The sequence below is a fragment of the Melanaphis sacchari genome, unplaced genomic scaffold (genome assembly GCF_002803265.2).
Source record: "Melanaphis sacchari strain LSU unplaced genomic scaffold, SCAv2.0 Contig0_pilon_pilon, whole genome shotgun sequence".
Classification (NCBI taxonomy): domain Eukaryota; kingdom Metazoa; phylum Arthropoda; class Insecta; order Hemiptera; family Aphididae; genus Melanaphis; species Melanaphis sacchari.
In genome coordinates, this window is record NW_020270366.1 from 24,921,248 (window position 1) to 24,946,699 (window position 25,452).

General features: G+C 23.0%; 2 protein-coding genes across 2 annotated transcripts; one reads left to right on the plus strand and one right to left on the minus strand.

Moving 5' to 3' along the window:
- Nucleotides 1–2,495: 2,495 nt before the first annotated feature.
- LOC112599760 lies at nt 2,496–17,175 on the minus strand. The gene is made up of 19 exons (XM_025346822.1): nt 17,140–17,175; nt 16,917–17,017; nt 16,674–16,837; nt 15,630–15,811; nt 15,298–15,544; nt 14,231–14,359; nt 12,926–13,161; nt 12,010–12,295; nt 8,450–9,839; nt 8,221–8,372; nt 7,968–8,163; nt 7,409–7,613; nt 6,745–6,981; nt 6,252–6,350; nt 6,047–6,186; nt 5,939–5,987; nt 5,679–5,770; nt 3,286–3,425; nt 2,496–2,823 (listed from the first exon to the last, which is right to left on the minus strand). Exons 2-19 carry the CDS (start codon nt 16,972–16,974, stop codon nt 2,671–2,673), a joined length of 4,155 nt encoding a protein of 1,384 aa, XP_025202607.1. The 5' UTR covers nt 16,975–17,017; nt 17,140–17,175; the 3' UTR covers nt 2,496–2,670.
- Nucleotides 17,176–20,734: 3,559 nt separating this feature from the next.
- LOC112599770 (tyrosine--tRNA ligase, cytoplasmic) lies at nt 20,735–25,452 on the plus strand. The gene is made up of 10 exons (XM_025346832.1): nt 20,735–21,177; nt 22,629–22,804; nt 22,862–22,983; nt 23,280–23,420; nt 23,509–23,694; nt 23,759–23,989; nt 24,529–24,654; nt 24,896–25,046; nt 25,114–25,258; nt 25,319–25,452. Exons 1-10 carry the CDS (start codon nt 20,983–20,985, stop codon nt 25,427–25,429), a joined length of 1,584 nt encoding a protein of 527 aa, XP_025202617.1. The 5' UTR covers nt 20,735–20,982; the 3' UTR covers nt 25,430–25,452.

The following is a 25,452-nucleotide window of genomic DNA, read 5'->3' on the forward strand; positions in this document are numbered from 1 at the left end:
TTTAAACGTTTTACTTAAAATCAATAAATAATAAACATTGCATTAGGCAGGTAAATATATAAATAATAAAAATGTATTAACATATTTAACTGTACCTAATTAATTAATTAATGTAGACAATGTTTAATCTATATCATATCTCCCCCCCCCCCCCCCCGGATGCTAGAAATATCGATTAACACGTAAAGCCGTGAATAATATTACAATAACATCATTATGTTGAGGTTATGTTAAGAATATTGGTCGAGTACCTATAGTCTATACAATATGAAAAAAAATTAAATTTTTTTTAAAGTTTAAAAACCGATTCGTATATACCTTTTATTACAACTAGAAAACTGATTTCGTCTTCAACATAATTAGACAGGTGGTTTTACTACTTATACTAATAATCCAATATACACAGGAAATTTTTGGAGGAGATCGTGTCAATAATAAATTTCCAGAAATTATATACTATTTAATATTTATACAATAAAGGAGACAGACTTAATGTAAAATATATTTTCATGAAGTGAGATATTTATCAGGAAATGCGACTTGTTGGTCTATAAGCCACTTATAAACCACTGAATGTAAAAGGTTTTAAGATTCAATACTATAGGTACATTCTAATAAAAAATTAGCTAAGACTTAAAAACATGCAGACTTCTTGCATTAGAAATGTAGTAGGCATTAAAAAATGGTTTACAAATTTCAGATAGTATTAAATAGGCAGTTAAGTAAAGAAAATATAATTATATCAATAAATTAATTTAAAGTACAGTTAATAAAAATTAAAAAGGATTAAAAAAGTTTAGTACAGAGGATTATAAAATATTGTGCAGCTAAACAATTGTTGGAGAAAAAAAAACAAAACAAAAATTAATTACGAATTTTTCAAGCGATTTATATTGAATTTTTATCTACAATACTGATGTAATTGATAAAATTGATATACGATTGTCGATTGAATAAATCACCTTGTATATTATATAAAATACATATATTATAGCACTACTGTACTATATGAATTACGATTAAGGTTAAATGTACGATAACACTTTTGTCACTTTGTAGTTTGTACTATTAAAAATGTATATAAAAAATATAATTTTTGAAGAAAACAAATTATTTCTTTTTCTCTTTTAAATATTAGATATTACGCAGATAGGTATCTACACAAAAATGTTAATATGGATATTTTCATTAAAATAGAATATAATAATTATTAATTGCTAATGAATACTTGTAATTTAAGCAGCTCTTCATATCAACTTAACAAAAAAGTAAATAGCGCGAGTAGTTACGAATATTTATGAGTTGGATGACTTTCAACATTTAATGATTTACTAATAGTAATTAATAACTAGGGAATTTTCTTTCCATGATTAATTTAAAATTTACGGTTTTTAAGTCAAATACTGGATTTTCTTTTAATCACTATATCATTGAACAATGAACTTTGAAGGTCGATATCATCAAATTAAATAATATATTTCCCAGAATAATAAAAACGTATTCTAAAGTATTGTATAATAATTATTGCTATTTTTAAATTAATACAATGTGCTTTATATGAATTCCGGAAAAAAATATAAAATTAATAATAGTTTTATAAAGAAGGAAATAAGAAAAAGCGTTTTATTCACACATTTAGTACTTAATAGTTGTCTTGTGAGTTGTGATATTCGATTTGAAAATAATATTGTTCAAATAACAATAAGGTTAAGTAATGACTAATGAATGACTAATGTTTGATGCATTCAATACAATGTTCATTATTTAAAATATCCTATACAATTTAACATAGTTCACCTATATACAGTTATTCATAAAATAGATTTTATTTATTAGTAATAAAATATTAAAAATGTACTTATGATAGAACAAAAGGGTTTTTTAATCCTGAGACATAGATCAGATAAAAGATGCTTAAAATGAGAGTAGAGAAATCTTAGTGAAATTTACAAATACAACCCTCACTCAGTCATTCCCATATTTTATGTACTTACATTTTTATGTACTAATAAATATTCAGTTTCTAATGTACAATAAAAAAAATTTTTTTTAAAAAATTGGGACCCTCTTTAAATATTAGGGCATTAATTGTTCTTGGCTCGACCAGAAATTAAAATTTGCACATGCCAATGATTAAGACAAAAAATAAATACATTCAATTACATTTAATAATTAACATTATAAGGTTAGTAAAATTATTGATATTATTAATCCTATTTTAATTTTCAAGTATAGCATTAAATAATATACATAATATATATTATATATATTATTTAATGAACAAATACATCAATACTGATAATATATTTAATGAAAATCAATAGTCAGAATTTAAACACCACTATAAAATATTATATTTCAACAGTAAATAAAAGTTCACAAAAATAAATAGATCACAACAATTATTAAACTAATATATATAATACTTTAATAAAAACACACATTTTTCAAGTAATTATATTTAGTCAGGATTTTTGTGTGATGTAAGAAAAAATATCATTTTAGGAGTAATTTTTGTTATATAAATTAAACAAAGTCTATTAAATATTGTATAATATACACATTTATAACTTAAGCAATTTTTCTAGGTCTAAATTTAAGGACACAAATTAATAAATTAACCTAATAAATAAAATATAAAATAACAATATCTAATAATCTATATATTTATCACCTGTAACTATTGCTGTTTCCAGGTTCGTTTTCAATATTATTATTTGATCGATCTCGTCTTCTTGAAAGAACATCAGTTAATGTATAAGTTTCTGGTTCAAAAACAGGTGGATATTCTAATGATTCAGTGTCACTGATTTGATCCAAAGGCTAAAATTTTTTTTACAGAAGATAACTATTTAGTTTAATTAAATTTATGTGTGCAGGGACAGTGCTACATACTAAGTATATTTTTTAAATATATATAGCTGATTAAGAAATAAATATTTGCAAAAATGAATTACTCATAAATATATTTCTTTTTTTTATTATTATATTTAACATATTTTTTTATTGTTTAACAACTTGAATTTTTTTATAGTTTGGGTTTATTATTTGTAAAGGCAATTGACTTACTACTTCAAGGTTATGATTTTTTATTGAAGTTCTTTTAAATTTTTATTTCAACAAGAGTTATAACTTGTAAGTAATAAGTTAGTATTTTAATATGTCACAATGGCACTGTATTAATTCATTACTAGATAATATAGTTTATTATAAATATATAATTAAATAAAAATAAAAGCATAATTATTTTTAATAAAAGTTATAAAATTAAAATTAAATACTTACATATCGATTGGAATATAATTGATGTTCTTGTGATTCAGATAATTGAGGCATATATGGACCATCACGAGGGTGAGAAAATATTTTAGAATTTCTATTTCCATTAAAATCACTAGATTGAGTTGAACTCTCAGTTGTTAACCCTAGAAATATTATACAATAATAATCATTAATACATCTATAATTATACATAAATAACTTATTTTATTAACTTCTATTCTAATAACTATAATGTATACAATATAGGTTTACACTTAAATATTAAAATAAATATTGGTTATTAAAATACATTATGTATTACACAAGTACACTTTAAGTTTATGTTTTTTTATTTTAGATAATGAGTCAAATAAAAACATTTTTAGATTTACAACAGTTTTAAATTTATGTTATGTCTTTTTTATGTATGCCATAGGCATACATAAGAATGTTTTAAGGAAATCAAGTATTGATGTATAATCTTGATTTTAGCAATATTTGAAAAAAATATTTATATTTGTATTTTAATAATTTATTAATTCTTTATTTTTATTTTTTTTTTAAATTCTTTTTTCAAACATGCATTTGGCATAATAACATGTATACCTAACTTTATAAATTGAACTCAACTCTCTTAATACAAGCTATACTTATAGAGAATGTTGTCTATTTTGTGAATATATTATAATTATTAAAATAAGTATGCCTTTATTCATAAGTGGGATTAACTAGTTTAATTAGTAATTACTTTTTTCAATTTTTATATTTTCAAATATATATTAATTTTATTTATTGAAAAATTTTTTTCAATATTTAAAATGTCATATACTTAGTTATTTCTGCTTTAATATCAAACTATTGAAAAATATAGCATATATTTGTAAATATATTACAGCTATTTTAATTAATTATGGTTTAAATGATTTTTTACCAATATTATATCAACTTTAGGATTATTAAAATTAATCACTATTAGCATGAATAAAAATAATAACAGTAAAGAATATAAAATTAATTATTTACTATTTTACCTACTTGTATAATAATTAAAATACATTAAAATAATATTATGTGCCTTAATTTTATTTTATACTACTATATACTATAACATATTATTTTAATAGTTACTTTATTACATTATTTAATATCTTACTAGATACTAATTTATGTTTAATTTCTATGAAATTATATAATATGTTTTTAATTTTTGAATGAATAGTTTCAACGCTATAACAGTTTATTTATGAGTTATCTTAAATGGTATGAATTGCTGGAATTATTTTGAAATTATTATTAAATTAAATTAGTATTAATAATTTTCTTTGTTATTAAAAAAAAATTAATAACTAATATAAATATTTTAAAAAAGGTAGGGAAGTTGGTACTACTCTACCATATATCAAATGTATCAAGTGATTGACTATAATGGATGTGTTGAATTTAAAAATTACGTATTATTGCACATAAAAAACAACTCTGAGCGGAGTCAATCTGACAACCTATATTACCACAATAATATTTAATTATATTTTTTTAGATATAAATAACACATATTTTAATTTTAAAATTAAAATATAATAGTATTATTGACATCATTTTTTATGAAAATATTGCATTTATAATATTATTAGTATTTAATTACTATAATAATGTATATTTTTACAATATTATATCAATTTATATAACTCACAATTAAAATTATATCTTTTTGTAAATACTGTGAAATAGAAAAAATAGATAAATAATATCTTAAAAGAAATAAAAAATGTTATAACATTTGGTAAAATTTTATGTATTTAAAAGTTTTCACTAACCATTTCTTTATGTTGCGATAAAACTAATTAACATTTTTATTTATCGTTAAATAAGTAATTCTGTCCAAAGTTGAACTTAAAATGTCTATAAATAATATAATTATCTATTTTAATAATTTTTTATTGATATTTATTGAAAAACAAAAATGAAAATTTGTTATGTCAAGATCTTAAAAAAATCGAAATATTTTGAACATTTAATCATAATAAAAAAATGATAATACAAATATTTGATGAAAATGTCAAATATCTAAGTTTGTTCATTTTTGAGTTACACCAAAAAAACTTTAGTTATCTAATTAAATTAAATCTAATTAAAATAATAAAAGTACTGGGAATTTTTACTTCTCTCCCCCTCCAAAAAAAAAGTATCAACTAGATCTAATTTACTATTCAAAACCACTCTCATTATTGAAAATAGACTACTTATAATTTACACATACACACAAAAAACTCATACTAAAATTAAGACATTCATTACTCCACTCAGAATCTAAAATAATTTAGTAATAGTATTATTTTGACGTAAATTCAAATATATAACAATGGCTAAAGGTAAATTTTGAATAAACAGAGTATTATCTTGATAAAAAATTAACTTACAAGGTGGTAATACACTTAAATTGTAATTGTGTTCAACATTAGTCAATGCAGTGATCGGTTGCCTTGAACGAGGTTCACTTTCAGCAGCAATTCTAAAAAGCAAGTATAAAGGTAGTACTATAAGCTATAAATAAGTACTAATAAATAACATTTTTCTATTGATAGAATAAAAAGAAGAAAACATTTTGAAATATTGCATGATAAAGAAACAGAAAATACAAAAATAATCTTATTGTATACTCAATTTATGAGAAACATACCTGAAACTAGATTGATCCAAAATTTGTTGACTTTGATCATCTCTAATTCCTGTTAAATAACTAGTTAATTTTTTTCAATACTTTTAATAATAATATTATTATTATAACCTGGTGGTGATGGAGGTGGAGGAGCTATGTACTGAGGTACACGCATTCCCATATGTAAATGTTGTACACGCCTTTCATCTTGCCGAGACTGTATAAATGATTCTAATGTTATTTCAGAACTGTTTGTAGGATCTGCTCTTCTGAAGATTTTAAAATTTGAATTTATTAAGTAATAATTTCTTTTAAAATAATTAAACTATTATACCTTTGGTTAGTATCAGGTTTTGTTATCGAAGCTAATCGATAATCAACCATATCTGCTGGACGATTATGATTAATTTGAGATACAGAACATACATCAGAGCTAAAATAAAATTATTATTTATAATGTATTTATACTAAAAAAAAAAAAAAAAAATAAATATCAGTTTGTTTTATTTGTTTCAAATAATAAAATCAATTTTGCAAGTAAAACTAATTAGATAATGGCAATTAATTGTAAAAAAATTAAAAGAAAATAATTTAGCTTTGATCTTAGAATTCTTTTTATATTGTTTTATAATTGAGCAATTAAAATGTTAATGTCTATTGTTTATGGAGTTAAATAAATATAGTAACATATTTAATAATAACTTTAATTATTTTACTTGTTTGCTATTGCTAAATAATGTGTTGCATTAATTAAAGAAAACAATAGCTCATATATTATTATTTTGTAGAAAAAGATAAATATTATTTTACTTCAGTAATAAATTTACTTTTGGTTATAAGAACTAGGGAGTACAGATGTATCTGTAGCACACTTAGGAACTATAGGTGGTACTCTTCGATAACTACGGTATTGAGATGTTGGAACTGGTTCATTTGAATCCCGGCTAATCATACCCATTCCTAAAAATTTCCAATGTTTTCTGTCCAAACTGCTACCTTTTGCTTGATCTTCTTTTGTCAAATTCTTTTTTTGTTGTTTTTTTAATGAATGAAAGCTTTTATCCCTGAAGAAAAAAGTATTAATATTTTAATGCGTTTATACTTAAAATTAAATATTTTTATAACACCAGCATCAAATTTTATTTTTTAGTTTACAGATTATAGTAAATTTGTCTGTATTTTTAACTCGATGTTATAGTTTCACAGAATAAGTTGAAAAACTAAAATGTTAGATTAATATAATAGAAGCAAGATATCATATACTATATTATAACAATGAATATGGTTTATGAAGTTTCTTATTAATAATAATTAAGTTTAAATAGCTTAAACATGACAATTTGGAATATAATGTGAAGTAAAAAAAAAAAATAAATTAAAAATCAGATAAATTAAAATTATATATTACATTAAAATAAACTATTAATTTGAATATATATTAGGAACATTTAAGATATAATAAATTATAAAATATGTAGTAGTAACTCTTACGTTTTGTTTTTATTAGAACTTGTATTATGATTTGAGTGTGACCCCATGTGATTTGAAAGAAATGTAGAAATATTCTTAAAAGCTGAACTTGTAAAAGAAGAATCATGCGATGTTCCTGGTTTTGATGAAAATGCATCTACCAATTCATGGTTTTCATTTAAATTATCATCTTCTTCACCATCAGTCTCACTAACAGCCACAATATCTAAGAATTAAATGTTAAATATTTTATTATTTTTATTTTTAAAGTAATGAATTTTATTATGTTAAATGACAATTTTAGCTGTACATTCCATACATTCTCATAAAAAAAAATCATAAAGGACTTCATATTAACTAAAAATTATATTTTTATGAGAATTTTTTTTGAAATAAGACAATTCTTCTTTATTATAGTGTTATTAAAATGAGCCTATATTTAAATAAATAATACAATAATTTATTAGTAATTCAAGTTATAAAATTACAGTAAAAAAATTTGAAATATTATTTAAAAAAAAAACATATACTAATTGTTTAAAATTAATAACACCATTTAAAAAACTTTCATTAGATTTACTTGAATTATGGCCATCAGCGATGGTAGCAGTTGAAAACCAATCCAACCACATGGATAAATCATCTGGTGTTTCAGCTGCAAAATAGAACATGGTTCCCATATGGTATACTTTAAAGGCATTAGTTCTTGATTTAACTTCATCAGCAACAGATACCGTAAAACCAGATAATATGATCATAAGTCTGGATTTAGATGACTAAAAAATATATCATAGTTAATTTAAATAAAGAGTATAATAATATAATTTTTATACTTCTTTATTATTAAACCCATAAAAAGTAGTTCCTTTAATAATGAACCATCCTTTAATCCATTGCATTCTAGGAGATATTTTTTTAGATCTTTGATAGAGCCATCCTTGATATTCACACGTGCCTAATTCTTTGGCACTTATGTTTCGTCGTTCTAAAAAAAAGTAAACAATGTATGAATATTGTAGTGAATTATTTCTATAATATTAATATATAAAAGATTTAAATTACTAGCTATTAATGGATTTCGTTGAAATAATTGTTTCTGTCCTTTGTTTTCTTTTTTTCCAATAGTTTTAGCACCAAGCATAGCTCTATAGCTGGTTCTTTTAGGTAGTTCAGCAGGTTTGGATGGTCTAGGAGGTGGTACCGGTGGCTGAGATTTTTTTGTTTCAGTTTTTTGTCTGGGAAATGTAGCTGGAGTATTTAATATAGCTTGATGTAGTATGATGGCTGTTCGTTCAGATGGTAAAGATATATTATCTTTGGTATCCACTCGAAATATATTATCATCACTACCACTAAGGTCAGTTAATGACAAAGGTGGACAAGCGTCAGACAAATCAGAAAATGAATTTTTTTCAAAATCTGATGGATCTTGATGTTTATTGTTTAAGTAAGATTTATTTTTACAATGATTCATGGGATATTTAGAAAAATCTATTGACTCTGAAACTCTATCTTGAGATAAATGTGTTGTTATATTATCATAATCTAAGAAATTTTCATTTTGATTTTCTAAGTAACTGTTTGTTGTACATTCTAAGTGTTTTTCTTGTTTTGGATCAAATGAAAATCCACTGCCAGATTCTGACACGATATTGCTAAATTGTTCTATACTTTTACTATTTTCAGGTTCAAAACCATTATTATCAATTATATGAGTATCACTATTTTTTGAAAAATCTATATCTTCAATTTTAGGTGGTGGAGGTTTTGGAAAATATAAAATTGGTTTTACTGATTTGTTTATACAACTATTTCCAACTGTTTCCATTGTAGTTGCTAAAGAAACACTGTCATCAGTTCGAGGAGGGGGTGGCTTAGGGAAAACTAGAATAGGTTTATCAGGTCTTTTGAATTTATCATCATTAAAAACACAGCTATTAGTGATTTCATTGGTGTCATAATTTTTTACATCTTCAATTGACATTCTCAAATCAGAATCAAAATATTCAAAATCATTAGGTAGATTACATTCTGCAGAAAAATCATAAGATGGAGTACTATAACTTTTGTCAAGCTTACCACGAACTTTAGTAAATACTGGATTATCAACTGGTTTAGCAACTTTAGAAACAAAAGGTTTTGGCATTATTTTAGGTTTTTTGTTAATAATGTGTTCTGGGCTGTTATTAATTTTCAATTGATTAATTCGTTCTTTGACAGAAATTAAATTACAGCTATTTAAACCATCATCTTTAATAGATGTATCAATGATTTTCTTATCAGAAAACTTCTGACTTTCAATTTTTTCTTCATTTGGTGGTAATGATGTCCAATGAACTTTTGTTGGTTTGGAACGTTTACTAAGTTGCATCTCACTATTAGATTTTTCATTATTATTTTTATTATTATTATTATTATGAGCTTCGTTAACTTGTTTCAATTCGTTCCAAAACTGAAAATAAAATTTCATAGATATTAATATTTGATGTATAGATTTTCTTATTAGTATAAAAAATCTTTTTAAATAGGAAAAAATTCAATCCATGCACAAATTAAAAGATAGAATACGATTGAGAACTATTTATATAATTTATTCATCAGTAATTATATACTCCACATAAATCTAAAATTTAATAATTATACTTTAAATTATTTTAAATTTTGCAGTAGACTAAAACCATCAAAAATTGTAATTAGAAACACAAAATAATATTTATTGGTCATTTGGCATTAATTATATTTTTTTAAATGGTAGAAAACATTAAAATGTATTGCTTTTTATTTCAATTTAAATTAAATAAAGTCATGAAATGCACTCAATCGTATACATATACCTTAACAATAATTTGTATAGTATTTCCATTTGATTAAAAAATAAAGTATTTTATTAAGGGTCTTCCTGGATATAAAATTATAACCATTGATCGCATAGATATTAGTTACTCATAACTTTAATATAAATAACCAATACTATATTTCTAATACTATATTATAAAACAAAACATTAGAATATATAGGTAAGATGTCTATAATACATTTGTAAGGCTTGAACAATCAATAAAAATAATTTTAACAAATAACAACTTACGAACATACTATCTGCAAAAAATGAATAAATATATCATATTGTTAACAAACACTTGAATATTGTATTAATATGTCTTTAATATTTAACCTGTACACAAAACTATTGAATAAACAATCATTAATTATAAAAGAGATAATTTATAAAGTAATAATAACTTTAAACAGTTTAAACAGAATAAACTAATACCTATTACTTTAATTTAAAATACAATTTAAATGTATAAATTAAATAATTAATTTTAATTGATTTAATATTTTATGGAAGACCCTTAAAAATTGAAACTGCTGAAACTACTGAAATTCACACACATAACTCACACTAAGAAGAATATTATCCTACAAAATAGTTTATAGTTTACATTTTATTACAATAATACATAAATAATAGAAAATTAAAAAAACAGAATATTAAATAATAAAATAGAAAAATAAATGTTAACCCAAAGTGTTTAATATATTAACTAAGCTCAATTTATTAAATTAATAATATAATTTAATTTACTATTTTACCATAGAAATTCTTTATGGTTTTAGTTTAAATATGTAATAAATAATTAAGAACATTAATGTATTATATTATTAAGGTTTCATACAAATGAATTTCTATTTTGACAGAGCAAGTTTGCAAAAATTTACAGTTATTTATTACTGATAAATTATAATCTAATAATTAATATTTTATTTGACTTTAGTGTTTCATTTGGAAAAGACTCTAAAATGTCTTTAACTGATACTACACAGTTGATTAAATTTCATAAAAATACATAGAAATTTTTAAACAAATGTTATCACTTTCCGCCAAAAAGTAAAATATTTTAAATACTATAAATAATTTAATAAACTGATTCTTAGTCATATTGATTTAACTTGCACAACAACAAAAAATAAATAAAATAAACATATTTTCCAATATGATAGATCAATAAGAAATATTTTATAAAATAAACATATAAGTAATAACCAATATAGAAAGATGTAGAAGGCTGTTGTTACCTGTAAGTATTTACTTATTCATAAATCACTTGTTACTCGTTCTTAAATATACATAATAATCCAATACTTTAGATTAATGTATTAAGTCTTTTTGAATGTTCACCAGAATAATTAACTCACATAGAACTTTGGAGAAAAACTTTGAAGTTAATATAAGAAGTAAATAACTTAATAAATATATATTATATTTTTTTGTTTCTATTTAAAAAAATATTTTGAAAACTTAACAAATAAAGTTGTTATTTTTTTATAAATATTAGAATAAGAATGTTAGAATGAATTGAGCTGGCATGACAAATTGACTAACCTTTCATATAGGCTTATTTAGGCACGTCTAGTGTTACCTGTTCAAAAAAATAACAATCTATAAAGTGCATTTAATACGCACATCAGTTGTGTTGAGGAAAAATCAGTTTTAAAATTGTAAGAAATTTTATAATATTCAAAAATGATTATTAATTAGGTAATTTTTATAATTATTGTGGTTATTTTATTTTTTGTTATAATTTTTTTATACTTAAAATTATATTTTCAACTAATACCTGATCAAAATTGAATGGTGCATGTTTTCCAATAGGACTGGCTCCACTTATTGTTGCCCTTCTTTGTACAGGGATATGTGGTTTTGGAAGGTATAATCTCACAGAAGTAGGTGAGGAACAGTTGGCACTTTCAAGTTCACTTTCATCACCACTACTGCTATTACTATGAGAAAAAATTTCAGGAGAAATTGAACGCCCACTTAAATGAATAACTGGTGGAGGACTCAACAAATGATCACTTAAAAGTTGACTTTCTTGAATTTTTGGTACCTTTTTTTTTTCTTGTCTAAAAATATTTTAATTATAAAACAAAATATATCAAAAAATATATATTTTAAAACATTTACATTTACAAATTTTCAATTAGTACAATACAAATATGAAAATGTTTGTGTTAAATTTAAATTTTCATTAAAAACAATATTTTCAGGTTTTGACTCAATTACTAATATCATCTAAATACTTTTAAAACATTTTATTTAGTAAATATTAAAATTTTATTAAATTGACACCAATCCATAAAAAATATGAAATTAAATTGAGAAAAGAATTTCAAACAAAAAAGAATTTGTACTGGACATCACCGATATTATTTTATACTAAAATTTACAGGAAAACATATATTATTGTGAATAAGAACAGTATAAAATAATGGTATTGCAATTTAAGTGCATTAAACAGAGAAATTGAATGTGTTCAGTGTAAGGAAATACACTAAATACACAAGAATTTAAAATATTAACAATTATTAATAAAGTTAATAAATGAGCCAAATCATTGAAAAAAATTGATAATTATAATAAACAATTCAATAGACAAAGTATAAAAAGAATATTTTTTAAATATATTTATAAAATGAGTTGAACACTATGGTATTTTTAAAATTTAATTAAGTTGATAAATATTCTAAACTTACTTGTTTACAGGAAAACTGAAATTAGGAATTGTCAATAAATCACTTGGCCTTGGTGGAGTAAGTTGATCAAAATATCTTTGTGGATAATTAAATAGCTTTTTACTGGGTAGACGATATGGTTTCATATAAATTTGTCCAAATACTTTACTATGACGTGGTCGTTTTTTAAGTGTCAAAAAAATATCAGTTGAAGCTTCTTCTAACAGAGCCATTACTTGTCTAGCTTGCCAACCAACCTGCAATTTAGAAACAGTTGAATATATTGAAATGTTAAATGCTTATAACATTTGATTTTAAATGGTTTATCAGTATTGTTAATTTAAGGAGCTAAAAAAAAATTATTTTTATATTTACATCAATAAAATAATTATAAATCATTTATATTAAAATTAAATGAATCAATTTAAAAACAAAATAGCAGTAGTATAGTAAGTAATATAATAAATAATAACATAAATTAGGTTAAACATTTCATAATTAGTTAAATGTTTAATTGAAATTATTATTATAATTTTTGTTATCAAATGCATCATACATGAAAATAAAAAATGTTTAAAATAAAAGTTTTGATAAATTTTCAACTTATTTTTCTACTTAATTAGTAATTAAAATAATTACTTTTACCTAAAAATACATAAACTACATAACCTTGTAACATAGAATAGTCAATTAATAGAAGTCATTGATTTTAAATATATTTGAATTGTTAATATTAATATGACTGAAAAAGAATTACTGAATTCTAAATTAAAAAAATTACCTATTAAGATTTTAATGCTATTTTTCCCACTTATACTATAATAATACTTTTTTAAAAGGAGACCACAACCACATAATTTCTTTACGATTTACAAACATACAATATAGCAAATTTGCATTCAGTATAAAATATTATGTATTGTTGGCTTTAATATTAGAAAGAATTTATCTATTATCAAAATTAAAGGTTAGAACATTAACAGTGTTGTAGCATTGAATTTTTAAGCTAGATATAAGCATTTTAAATCTATAATATTTTGCTTACTCATATTTTAGTAAAAAATTAAAATATCAAAAAAAAAAAACATTACTACAATACTAATAATATTCTAATCTTCAATGTTGATGATAGGTAAGTTCTTTCTAATATTAAAGCTATTAACATATAATATATTTTACTGAATGCAATTTTGCTATGTTGTAAGTATATAAGATTGAAACAACACATGTAGGTGTAAAGTCCTCTTAATTGGCATTAACGAAAAATTTAAACATAATTAAGAGTCATAAAATTGATAATATTACAGAATTTTTAATTATTCTTACCACAGTTTGATAATTTACTTGTACTATTTCATCACCAGCCTCAATTTTACCACATTGATGAGCCACACTATTACATTTTACTTCACCAACTTGATGAACTCCATGAAATGATGGTACAATATAAAATCCCTGAAAATATTTTATTTATATAATATTTAATACTATATGATAAATAAGTGTTTTTATTATTAAGTTTAAGTAAAAAAAAGTTTAACAAGAAATAATAAACAAATTAGACATTGATATTAGTGACTAAGGTTAATTTACTACATAAGACATTAGTAGTGTATAAAAAAAAGATTGATGAAAATTAATCCATCTTTGATTTATCTATTACAAAAAAAATTTTAATTTATACAGAAGATATATTTGGCATATTGAAAGATAATATCAACTGATAAAAGCCAAAGGGGTTAAGCAACAAATTTACAACTTTTCTGGAGAGCAGAAATAAAATGTCTACACGTCTTAACTATGGATTTTTTGGTTTCTATTTACATTTCAAGAATAAGATTATTTAATATTTTAATAATTTTATACTCTAAAAAGGGTACTTGGTCACTAGTTTATAATGTGTTTTTAATCATTTTACTGTTGAATTAAGTTTTTTATACACATCGTTAGTATCGATGACTAAAAATTAAGTATCTCATTAATAAATTATCTTATAAAAACACTAAAATTAGTGTGATCATATAATATTATCTCTTAGTATAAACTGTTTTGCTAAGCTCATTTTACCTTTAACCAATTAATATGTAATATTACTGATAAAATAAAATAAACACTAATATCATTCTATTTTGACATGGGTGCAATTATTATTTTAAGTTATAATTTTATATAGGGTGTTACCACTGGGTATCTTCCCTAATCTAATTATTCATATTATTCTTACTTGTCACCTATCAAACCTACTTATTTTACTAAGAAAATGTATAAACTGTAGATTACTTCAAATAAATAATAAAAAAAAAAAAAGTTATAATTTATCATTTACTATTTATAGAGAAAATAACTCGATAAACCCTAAAAAATTATATTAAAGTTTTCATATAATATATTACTAGAGATTCTCCAGATCTTTTTTTAAGCGTAGCAACATCCAAAGATGCTGGTTGTAAAATTAGAGAATCTTGGCTTTCTTGAATAACATGATCAGCATGTTGAGCTAATTGTTTGGCAATTTCAAAAATATTTTCAACAGGATTTTCAGCAAAACGATCACGCTGACCACTAGTTACTATTTCAAGAGCCAACTTAAGTAAGTTGTTTTTCATATTTATATAATGTGGTTGACCACAAAATGGAGGTCTAAAAATTAAAATAATGTATTAGCTTTTTTCAACACAATAATAATAACAACAATAATTATGAATAGATAAATATTAAATCAAACCTGTTTAACCAATTAACTAATGGTTTTAAAGCAGCTACTGTGTTAGCAACATCTGTAAGTATTTTAGTCGGAACTTGAGTAGAATTTAAATAATTTTGTTTGATGTCTTTATATAAACTATGAGCACTGCAAGACAATCTTAATGCTAGTAATTGTACATTTTCTTTATCTAGTTCATAATGCTAAAAAACATTAAAACAAAAAATAAACTTAAGATCTAAATTGTATAGAATTAGGGTGTATTAACAAGGGACAGGGATGATTAAAAAATCTAAAGGTAGTATTCAATTTAATATTTACTATATGTTTTTTCTATAGTTATCATTATATATATTATATTTTTAAGTATGTTTTTTTGAATTTCAACGATATTGTATTCATATAATTATTATCTTATAGTCACTTTAATATTATTTTACCATAAATATACAATATTTATACATTATATTTATATCCATTACCAATTTTCTATCCTAGAAAAACGTACTAACATTTTTCCATAAAAAATAGATCATAATACTTAATTAGTAGCCAAGTTACTACTAACTGGTAATACTTCTATTCGGTAGTTAATTATCAAATTTCATATCAATATAAATCACAATCCAAGGCAAATTTTTTTATATGATGCTCTATGTATTTTAATTATACTATTTTTAACTTTATTTGTTCACTAATTTTGTTTCTTAAATATTTTCAATATTTTACACATGTTTATTGTTATTACTAGCCCTTCCTCACATTAAATAAAATTCTGGATACGCCCTTGTAAAGAATTGCTTTAAAACATAATAAAAATATATCAATAAATAATATCTAAATCCATTACCTTATTTTATTTTAAATATAATATTTTAGATTAAAATCATTCATAAAAGTTAAGCTATAGAGATACATTTAAAGATTTTAAATTATAAATAAGTAGTATTCATTTAAATAAGTGACAATAAAAATGAGTAGAAATTTAAAAAACAGTATAAATAATGTGATTAGCAATTTAAATTGAATATTGCAATTAATTTTAATATATTTGGATTAACTTACAAAATTTCTTAGAAGATCTACTGCTTCTAATATTAGCTCTTGGTGTCCAATTTTTTGAACACCAATTTTATCCAAGTCATTAGGTTGCATATCTAATAACTTTTGTCCATTAACATCTGTATCAATGAAGTACTTGATATATGGTATAATAACACTATCTAAACCTATTAAATAACATATATAAAACATTTGTAAATTTGTTTTGATTATTTATTTAGTTAATTAGGTAAAGTTTTAATTTACCTTTAAGCCAATCAGCTACTTGGTCAGATTTCCAATCAGCAACATTCACATAAGCCATTATTTACAATTTTAAATTATTTCATTAATTATGATCAATATTTCTAAATGAAATAAAACCAATGTTATTTACAATCATTTTGGTTTAAATCTTAAATATAAAGAAACATGTATAAAATGTCCTTTTTATAATTTAATAATTAAGCATTTAATGCATATTACTTACTAAAGTAATTGACAGTATATAATTGATATTTTATGATGACCATTGAGTAATCATGACCATAAATAAATTAAATAATAACAATTCATAAGAAACAAATAATAAATAGACACTCAAAGAAACAAATTATCAACTAAAAGTTTTATTCATTTTATGACGTATTCTTACAATATCACTTATCATGGTTTCAAGCAAGGACAAATACCAAGAGTCTTATCTGATTGGTTTAAATTTGTTTCATATCAACAAACATTGACAACAACAACAATTTTTACCAAATTTGGCAACATCCTTGACCCTATGTAGCAAGTGTTAAGGAAGACAAACAAAACAAATAATTACAATTAAAATACTAGACTATGAGTAATAGATCTCAAAAGTCAAAACACTAAAAACTAGTGGATAATTATTGATTTATTTATTAGTAACTACAATGAATGTTATAAATCTATGATACTTTGTTTTAATACATTATTAACCGACTTATCATTGAAACTTGAATTTGAAATTGTAAATAACAGCAAGAACCTCGTTAGTCGCTTCTTGTTTTAGACTTAAAAACCTAGCTGTTAACTAGTTACTAGTTTACCACCTTTGGAATTGGTGGGTTTTAGTAGCGTGCCCTGTTAACAGACCTGATCTTATTATTTTTTTATAAACACTTATTAAGGTTTAAATAGTCTTTATTATAATTATTTTTTTACTTTTTGATTATGTTTCATAAATTCATTTTTTTTTAAATGTTTATATATTATATTCATATAAGCTACCATAATCAAAATATGACCAAACGAGACAAAATGTATTTATTTATTAAGTATCCACTATCATCGTTCATCTTTATACTTACCTCGTAATAGTATAAGAAAAAATTGCCAGAAAATAATAATATTTCTGACAAGTTCAGAATTTACTAACTACCCATCATTTGATGTGTAACGGTTAATTAACAAATAAAATGTGAGTTGCAGACGTTTATTTTATTTTACTTATAAACCTTTGTTTTTTGTTAAACATTATTCAAATTTATTATTTATTTTATTTTATTTATAATAGTAAATTTAATTAAAAAAAAAAATTATTTACAGTTTTACAAATCTCTTTTAAAATCAATGAAGAAATCATATCAACGTAACAATAAAATAAATTAAAAAGATTAATTGATTTACAAATTATACTTATAACTAGGGGTATAGGGCTGTTTTAAATATGTATCTTGGTCTCACCTCTGCTTAGAATTTGTATCATATTAGGTATATGATTTAAGTAATTAAGTTATAGATATAAATATTAAAATATATAATATATAAATAATATATACCAATAGATTAGATATAATAATTTATAGATTATATAAAATGTCTGCTGTCGAGAAAAAAGACGGAGGACTCAGGTCAGTCCACAAAGAACTTAAAATAAAACCAATAAGGTTGTACTTGAGTTGGAGCTTGTCTTTTCTACCTTCATTGTGACAAATATCAATTGTAATGTCAAGGAATATCAATAAATTATTTATTTTTAATAAATTATAGCACCCCCGTGCGCAGGATTTCATATTGATATATGTGTGTGTAGGAGGGGAGATTAAAAAAATGTATTAAATAGATACATTAATAATTCGTAAATAGTATTTTATAAGGTATATATTTATATTTATTAATAATTTTGTAATTGGTACAATAATAAAACATCATAATAGTAGGGTACCATTATCTTTGCATTATTACTAGTAAGATTATAAAATATTTGATGTAATCGATCAAAAATGAAAAACACAATATATTTTTTGTAATAGGGGTATTGAATCTAGGCTGAATGATAGCGGCGTAGCGGACGTATTGCGAAAACATTTCCACGGCGTCGATTTTAACTAAAAAAAAAAGATTGTAATATATTATTATACAATAGTATACACTTTACAAAACAACGTAATAATGTATGATAAAATATTGGAAGTCAGCCACATTGCCTATCAACTATGAAATTATAACCAAGAGAGCGAGGAATCTAGAAAAATAAGGAAATGAAAAAAAAGCTCAAGTTAAAGTCATAGGTCAGGCAAAACAATAGGTATTTTCTGTTTTTGAATTTTTCACATATTTTTTTAAATTTATTATACTGAATTTTAAAATTTTTATTCTTGTTAAGTATACATAGAAATTGATGCTTTGACTCTTTTTCATCAGCTGGAACTATAACTTCTAGTTTTAATTTTTTTATTCTCAAAAAGATGATCATTGTTGAAAATAAACAATACACTCAGTATAAATTATAATTAGTTACCTACATAAGAATTCACACCCTAAAATTTAAGTATAGTTTTCGTTAAGAAATATAAATGCTGCAGAGATGACATATTACAATCTTGAGTGTAGCAGTTCATGTTATAGCTATAGAGAATATTATTATATTATAGTTTATAAGTTAGTCGAGATACGTGACCTATGGCTAACGTTAGTGCTTTATAATAATATTATTATTATTCACAGTATTAAAATTTGTTTGTTAATCTTACTTAAACGTGTCTGGATTACTTTATTAATCTATTCCATTCAAATATTATGGCTTATCTACCAACTTTTAGAATACATTATTAAGCCCCTCAGTTTGTTAATATGTTCAATATTTAGTGAAACACTTATTGTTTTATATGCATTCCAAATTTTACGAGGAGAAAGAGATAGTATAAACATGGGCGCAACTAAGGTAAAATCTATGGTAGTGGAGTAGTGTTAAAACCTAAAGCACAACATGAAAGCATTGAAAGCTTCCCATTATTTATGATAAGCAAAATTATTATACACAAAAATGTAATGTTTTTATTTAATCATTGAAATCTAACAAAATATATCAATTCAGCATATATATATATAGTTGAGTCGTGTCCTATCACAATGTTCCAAGGAGGATTAACAAAACTACACGAGGGCGGATCAACAGCCATAAAATGGCTTGAAGAACTAAATACTCGTCTGTGATTTCTATTGTTATTAGTATTGATGTTATTATAATTTATTATACCTACTATAATCTACCATACTAACATTTTATATATTTTATTACTTGTTTTTAAATAGTTGACTAGTTATCTTAATTATCATATTTATTTATTTGTTTTAATTTTACTAACTTTATCTATAATATTTCTCACGCTATCTAAAGTCGAATATGTCATATGCAAATAATAATAATTCAGCATATAATATGGGAAAGATTAAAGGAATTAAAGGGCAGATAATAAAATAAACATATAACTGATAATTATAAATTCTATATTTATATAATTAATATGCTTTTATAAATAATAAAAATTATAAAGCCCGCCTAAAATATTAGTTTGAAAATGATTACAATATTAGGTTGTAGATTGATATTAATGCTTGGAGTGGTAGTTGCTTTTCTGTTATCGTTGATCAGCTGTTTGAAACAGAATTTTCGTGAATCACTTTTGTTATAAATGTGCGTAGGGTTAAGGCATCTGGCATTGGTCGTTGAATAACCTGTATTTCTTAACCGTAATGGTAAGGATATTTTCTTATCACAGAATATAATATAGATAATGATAATTATAATAATACAATTATCTTTATCTGACATATTTTGTTTTCGGGTGAAAGTTCTTGTTATTTGGCTAGAGTGTATTTACTATTTAGTACTTTCTATTTAGCATTAAAATTTGTTATCATCGATCGCACGTTGCACAAACCTTATTTAAAACTATAGAAGATTTATGATTAAAAAACACAAATTGTAGTTGCAGAACTGAGGTCAGACGTTTGAATCTATCGTTTGTTATTTCGCGTTCACTTGTACACGTGGCTTAATCTGTTACAAATTACAATTAACATGTCGTCATTTACCGTTAAGAAAAATTTAATTTTACGAAATCTTCAAGAGGTTCTTGGCGAAGATAAACTAGATGTCATATTAAAAGAAAGAGATTTAAAAATTTATTGGGGTACAGCTACAACTGGACGGCCACACATTGCATATTTTGTCCCAATATCCAAAATAGCGGACTACTTAAAAGCTGGCTGTGAGGCATGTATAAGAAATATATAACAATTATAGTAATGTAGAACGGATTTTTTAATTTTTTTATTATGACACAGGCAACAGCCAAGATTTTTTTTTTAATGTAATTAAAAATAATGATTATGATAACAATAATAATAACTTGGTAGGTACTAAATAGATCATGAACGCTTAAAATCACTAAAATTCATTAACACTTGTAATAAGCTAAATAAGGACCTGGAGAAAATATGTTCAAAAGAATACATTCAAAGGTAGTGACAAGATACTTAATCTGTAGCCAGGTTAAAGGTTAAAACTTTCACTTATTCATTAAGTGGATCAATTTAACTTGGTCTAAATGCTCTACATTGAAAAAAGTCTTTACTTCATTAAAAACATAGTATAACTCTATAGTTATTACTACATTAATTGTTAAAAGAATTATTACAATAAATTTTTAAAAATATATATTTCACATCCTATTACATTTCAATGAACTATCAGTTAAAATAATTTGTAAATAAGCAATAAATGTTAAGGTTTGTTAAGGTGGGTGGTTTATTTTTGGATAATTAACAATATTTTATCATACTATGACTCATTAAAGTATAAAATATTTTTTTTAAATATTTAACAACTTTAATGAGTAATTTTTTAATAAATTAACTAATCCTACCAAGTGTTGCCTTAAACAAATTAAATTTCTGTGGATTTACCCCATCTTAAAACATAAGTCTAAAATTATACTCAATTATAATAACTATTTTATTTTTTATAACCAAAAGAAGCCATTTACAAACAAGACCAAATTCATTATTCTCGTTTCCCTCTTTAAAATTGGCTTCATGAAGTAAACCCTCGCGTATAGGATTATCTATGTATTAAATTTTAGAACTATGAGTAGGATACATTATGGTTCATTTATACAGACACAAATATTGCTTTGATTATCATTAATAATTATTAATTTAATAAACAATTTAAAATATTTATTAATAACTCAAAAAGAAATAAAATGTCTAGAAATTACTTACATGAATATTCACTTAAAATTAAAAATTTTTATAGTTAGATATTTATTATTAAATTAGGTGCAAAAGAAAATTTATTTTTTCAAAACTTAGTTATATGTAAAAATTTTCATTTTTCTTATAAAATACTGAGTTTTTTTTACTTTTGACCACTAGAATACCAACTATAGATTCAATTTGCTTGAGTAACCACCCTTAAAATAGCTATTGAAATAACATTTTTTAAATTATCAAACTATAATTTGACATCACCCATAAATTAAAAATAAATAGATATATATATGACCTTTTGATATTAGTAATATATTGATATATTATATGATACTTAATAGATAAGATGGGGTTGATTTTTATTATTTTTGAGAAAGCCATCACTGGATTATATAATATATAGTGTTTATTATAGTTCTAATAAATGTATCAAATTTTAAACTATCAATATAGGTAACAATATTATTTGCTGATTTACATGCATATTTGGATAATATGAAAGCTCCTTGGGAGCTACTAGAACTCAGAGTACAGTATTATGAACACTCAATTAAAGCTATGCTAACTTCCATTGGTGTACCTCTTGATAAATTAAAATTTGTTCGAGGAACAGAGTATCAACTTTCAAAGTAATTAGAATCATCATTTATGTAATTATATTTTACTGAAAACTTGTTTTTTTTTAGAGAGTATACAATGGATATGTATCGATTAAGTTCTTCAATTACTGAACATGATGCTAAGAAAGCTGGGGCTGAAGTTGTAAAACAAGTTGATAATCCACTATTATCTGGGTTACTATATCCTGGTTTGTTATAAAATTCTTTAGCTAAGCTAAGTATTCATGTTTGAATAAAAAAGAAATTTCAAATTATATATATACTGCGGTTCATCACTAATTTTTATACAATTTAAGTTTATCATAATATTCTATTTTTTATTAAAAAATATTTTAATTTTCTTTATTATTCATTCAATCAAAAAATTGATTTGAGTAGTTTTGAATTAATAATGTAAACTAATAATAATATCTATTTAATTTTAGAATATTATTTTGTATTTTTCTTACTCTTCCTTTAATTTTTAATTTATTGTTCTTTTAAGGATTACAAGCATTGGATGAAGAATATCTCAAAGTTGATGCTCAATTTGGTGGAGTAGATCAGCGTAAAATATTTACAATGTCTGAAAAATATCTTCCTCAGTTAGGTTATGCCAAAAGAATACATTTAATGAATCCAATGGGTTAGTTTTGTTAATCTATGTATAATTATTAATTTAATAATATGTAACTAAACCCAACTTGATTGCTTATATATCGTTTTACTTTTAGTTCCTGGGTTAGCTGGAGGTAAAATGTCTTCTTCTGAAGTGGATAGTAAAATTGATCTTTTAGATTCACCTGCTACTGTAAAGAAGAAATTAAAAAAAGCATTCTGTGAACCTGGGAATATTGTGGAAAATGGTTTATTAGCATTTGCTAAACATGTCATCTTTGGTTTATTTGAACCTAATGAAAGTATGATATTTTTTATATTTTTAATATTACATGTAGACAAAAATATAATTACTTTTACTTTAAGAATTTAAAATATCTAGAAATGAAGCCAACGGAGGAGATTTAAGTTTTAGTACCTATGAAGATCTTGAAATTTGTTTTTCTGAACAAAAGCTACATCCAGCTGATTTAAAAGCATCTATTGAATTTTATATCAATAGGTTATTAGATCCAATAAGACAAATATTTGATAAACCTGAACTACAGAAATTAGTTGCTAATGCATATCCAGCACCAGTAAAACAAAAAAAAACTGGTAAGTTACAATACCAAATCATATATTGTTTAAACAAAATTTGTTAAATATTTTATTTCACAAATTAAGTTAAATCAAGACTTTCTGATATATATAACTATATTAAATTGTTATTCTCATATATTTATGTTAATACAGTTTATGATTTTGGGTAATAAATCTAGTTTAAGTTTCAGTATTTTTGATTCTGAGCAGAGTAATGTTTATATTAGTTTTACAACAATGTAATTTACAAATATATAAAGACAAAGACTAATTCCATTTAGAATTTTTTTTTGTATGCTATTATTTATCACTAAATTAAATTTTTACACATCCATTATCTATTGCAGTAAGTATACTTAACCACAATTATACAGCTCAGTAATTTTCAAATTTTTTTTATTAATTACCAAGAGTAATTTAAAATTTTCTTTAAAATAGACATATTTACTGATTTCAGTTAATTAGTATTATGAATTGTTAAAATATATTTCTTTTTGTATTTACTTATAATTAATATCTCTAATGTATATATTTTTTTAATTATAATGCAATAGAAAAAAATAACACCAATCAACAAGAAGAAATTTCTCCAAATCGTTTGGATATTCGTGTTGGTAAAATTATTGAAGTATCCAAACATCCTGAAGCGGATGCATTGTATGTTGAAAAAATTGATCTTGGTATGTATATTAGTATAAACTTAAAACTAAAATTGTTTAAAATATATAAATATTACTAATTAGATTCATAATTTTATATCTTTGTTAATACAGCAATTACTGTATATTAATCTTGAGAAGATAATATAAATAACATGTGATATTTTTAGTTTAATAAAATAATTTTTCACTATTTACTAACATTAACTTTATTAAATTACTTCAATACTTTATTTTGTATAGTTATAATTATTTTTTACAGGTGAAGTCCAGCCTAGAACAATAGTTAGTGGTCTTGTAAATTATGTCCCAATTAATGAAATGCAAGATAGATTAGTAGTTGTATTATGTAATTTAAAACCTGCCAAAATGAGAGGTATTGAATCGAGTGGAATGGTTCTCTGTGCATCAATGTATGATTAATATTTATTTATAATTTCTATTTTTAAAATAATTTTTATTATTAATATTATTTAATAGTGAAAACAATGGCATTAAGTCTGTTGAGCCTTTAGAACCAGCTGAAGGAAGTAAACCGGGTGATAAAGTTTTTGTTGAGAGTTATGAACAAGGCGAACCAGACAAAATATTGAATCCAAAAAAGAAAATTTGGGAACAGCTTCAGGTAAAATATTATTCTTAAATTAATTTTTTTTTATTTATAAAATCTAATATTTACTTTTAGGTTGACTTTAAAGTTTCAAATTCATGCGAGGCTCAATGGAAATCCAACAACTTGATGACAAATGCTGGAAAAATTCTAAGTAAATCATTAAAAAATGTTAATATTGCTTAAAATTTTCAAAATATAATAATAAA

Coding starts and splice junctions, on each gene's coding strand:
- LOC112599760 (XM_025346822.1), bottom strand. CDS start 16,974: ATGGCTTATGTGAATGTTGCTGATTGGAAATCTGACCAAGTAGCTGAT. Junction 12,296..12,925: donor TTCAGTTTTCCTGTAAACAA/GTAAGTTTAGAA, acceptor AAATATTTTTAG/ACAAGAAAAAAAAAAGGTAC. Junction 2,824..3,285: donor AATTATATTCCAATCGATAT/GTAAGTATTTAA, acceptor AAAAAATTTTAG/CCTTTGGATCAAATCAGTGA.
- LOC112599770 (XM_025346832.1), top strand. CDS start 20,983: ATGTCGTCATTTACCGTTAAGAAAAATTTAATTTTACGAAATCTTCAA. Junction 22,984..23,279: donor ATCTGGGTTACTATATCCTG/GTTTGTTATAAA, acceptor TGTTCTTTTAAG/GATTACAAGCATTGGATGAA. Junction 23,695..23,758: donor TTTATTTGAACCTAATGAAA/GTATGATATTTT, acceptor TTTTACTTTAAG/AATTTAAAATATCTAGAAAT.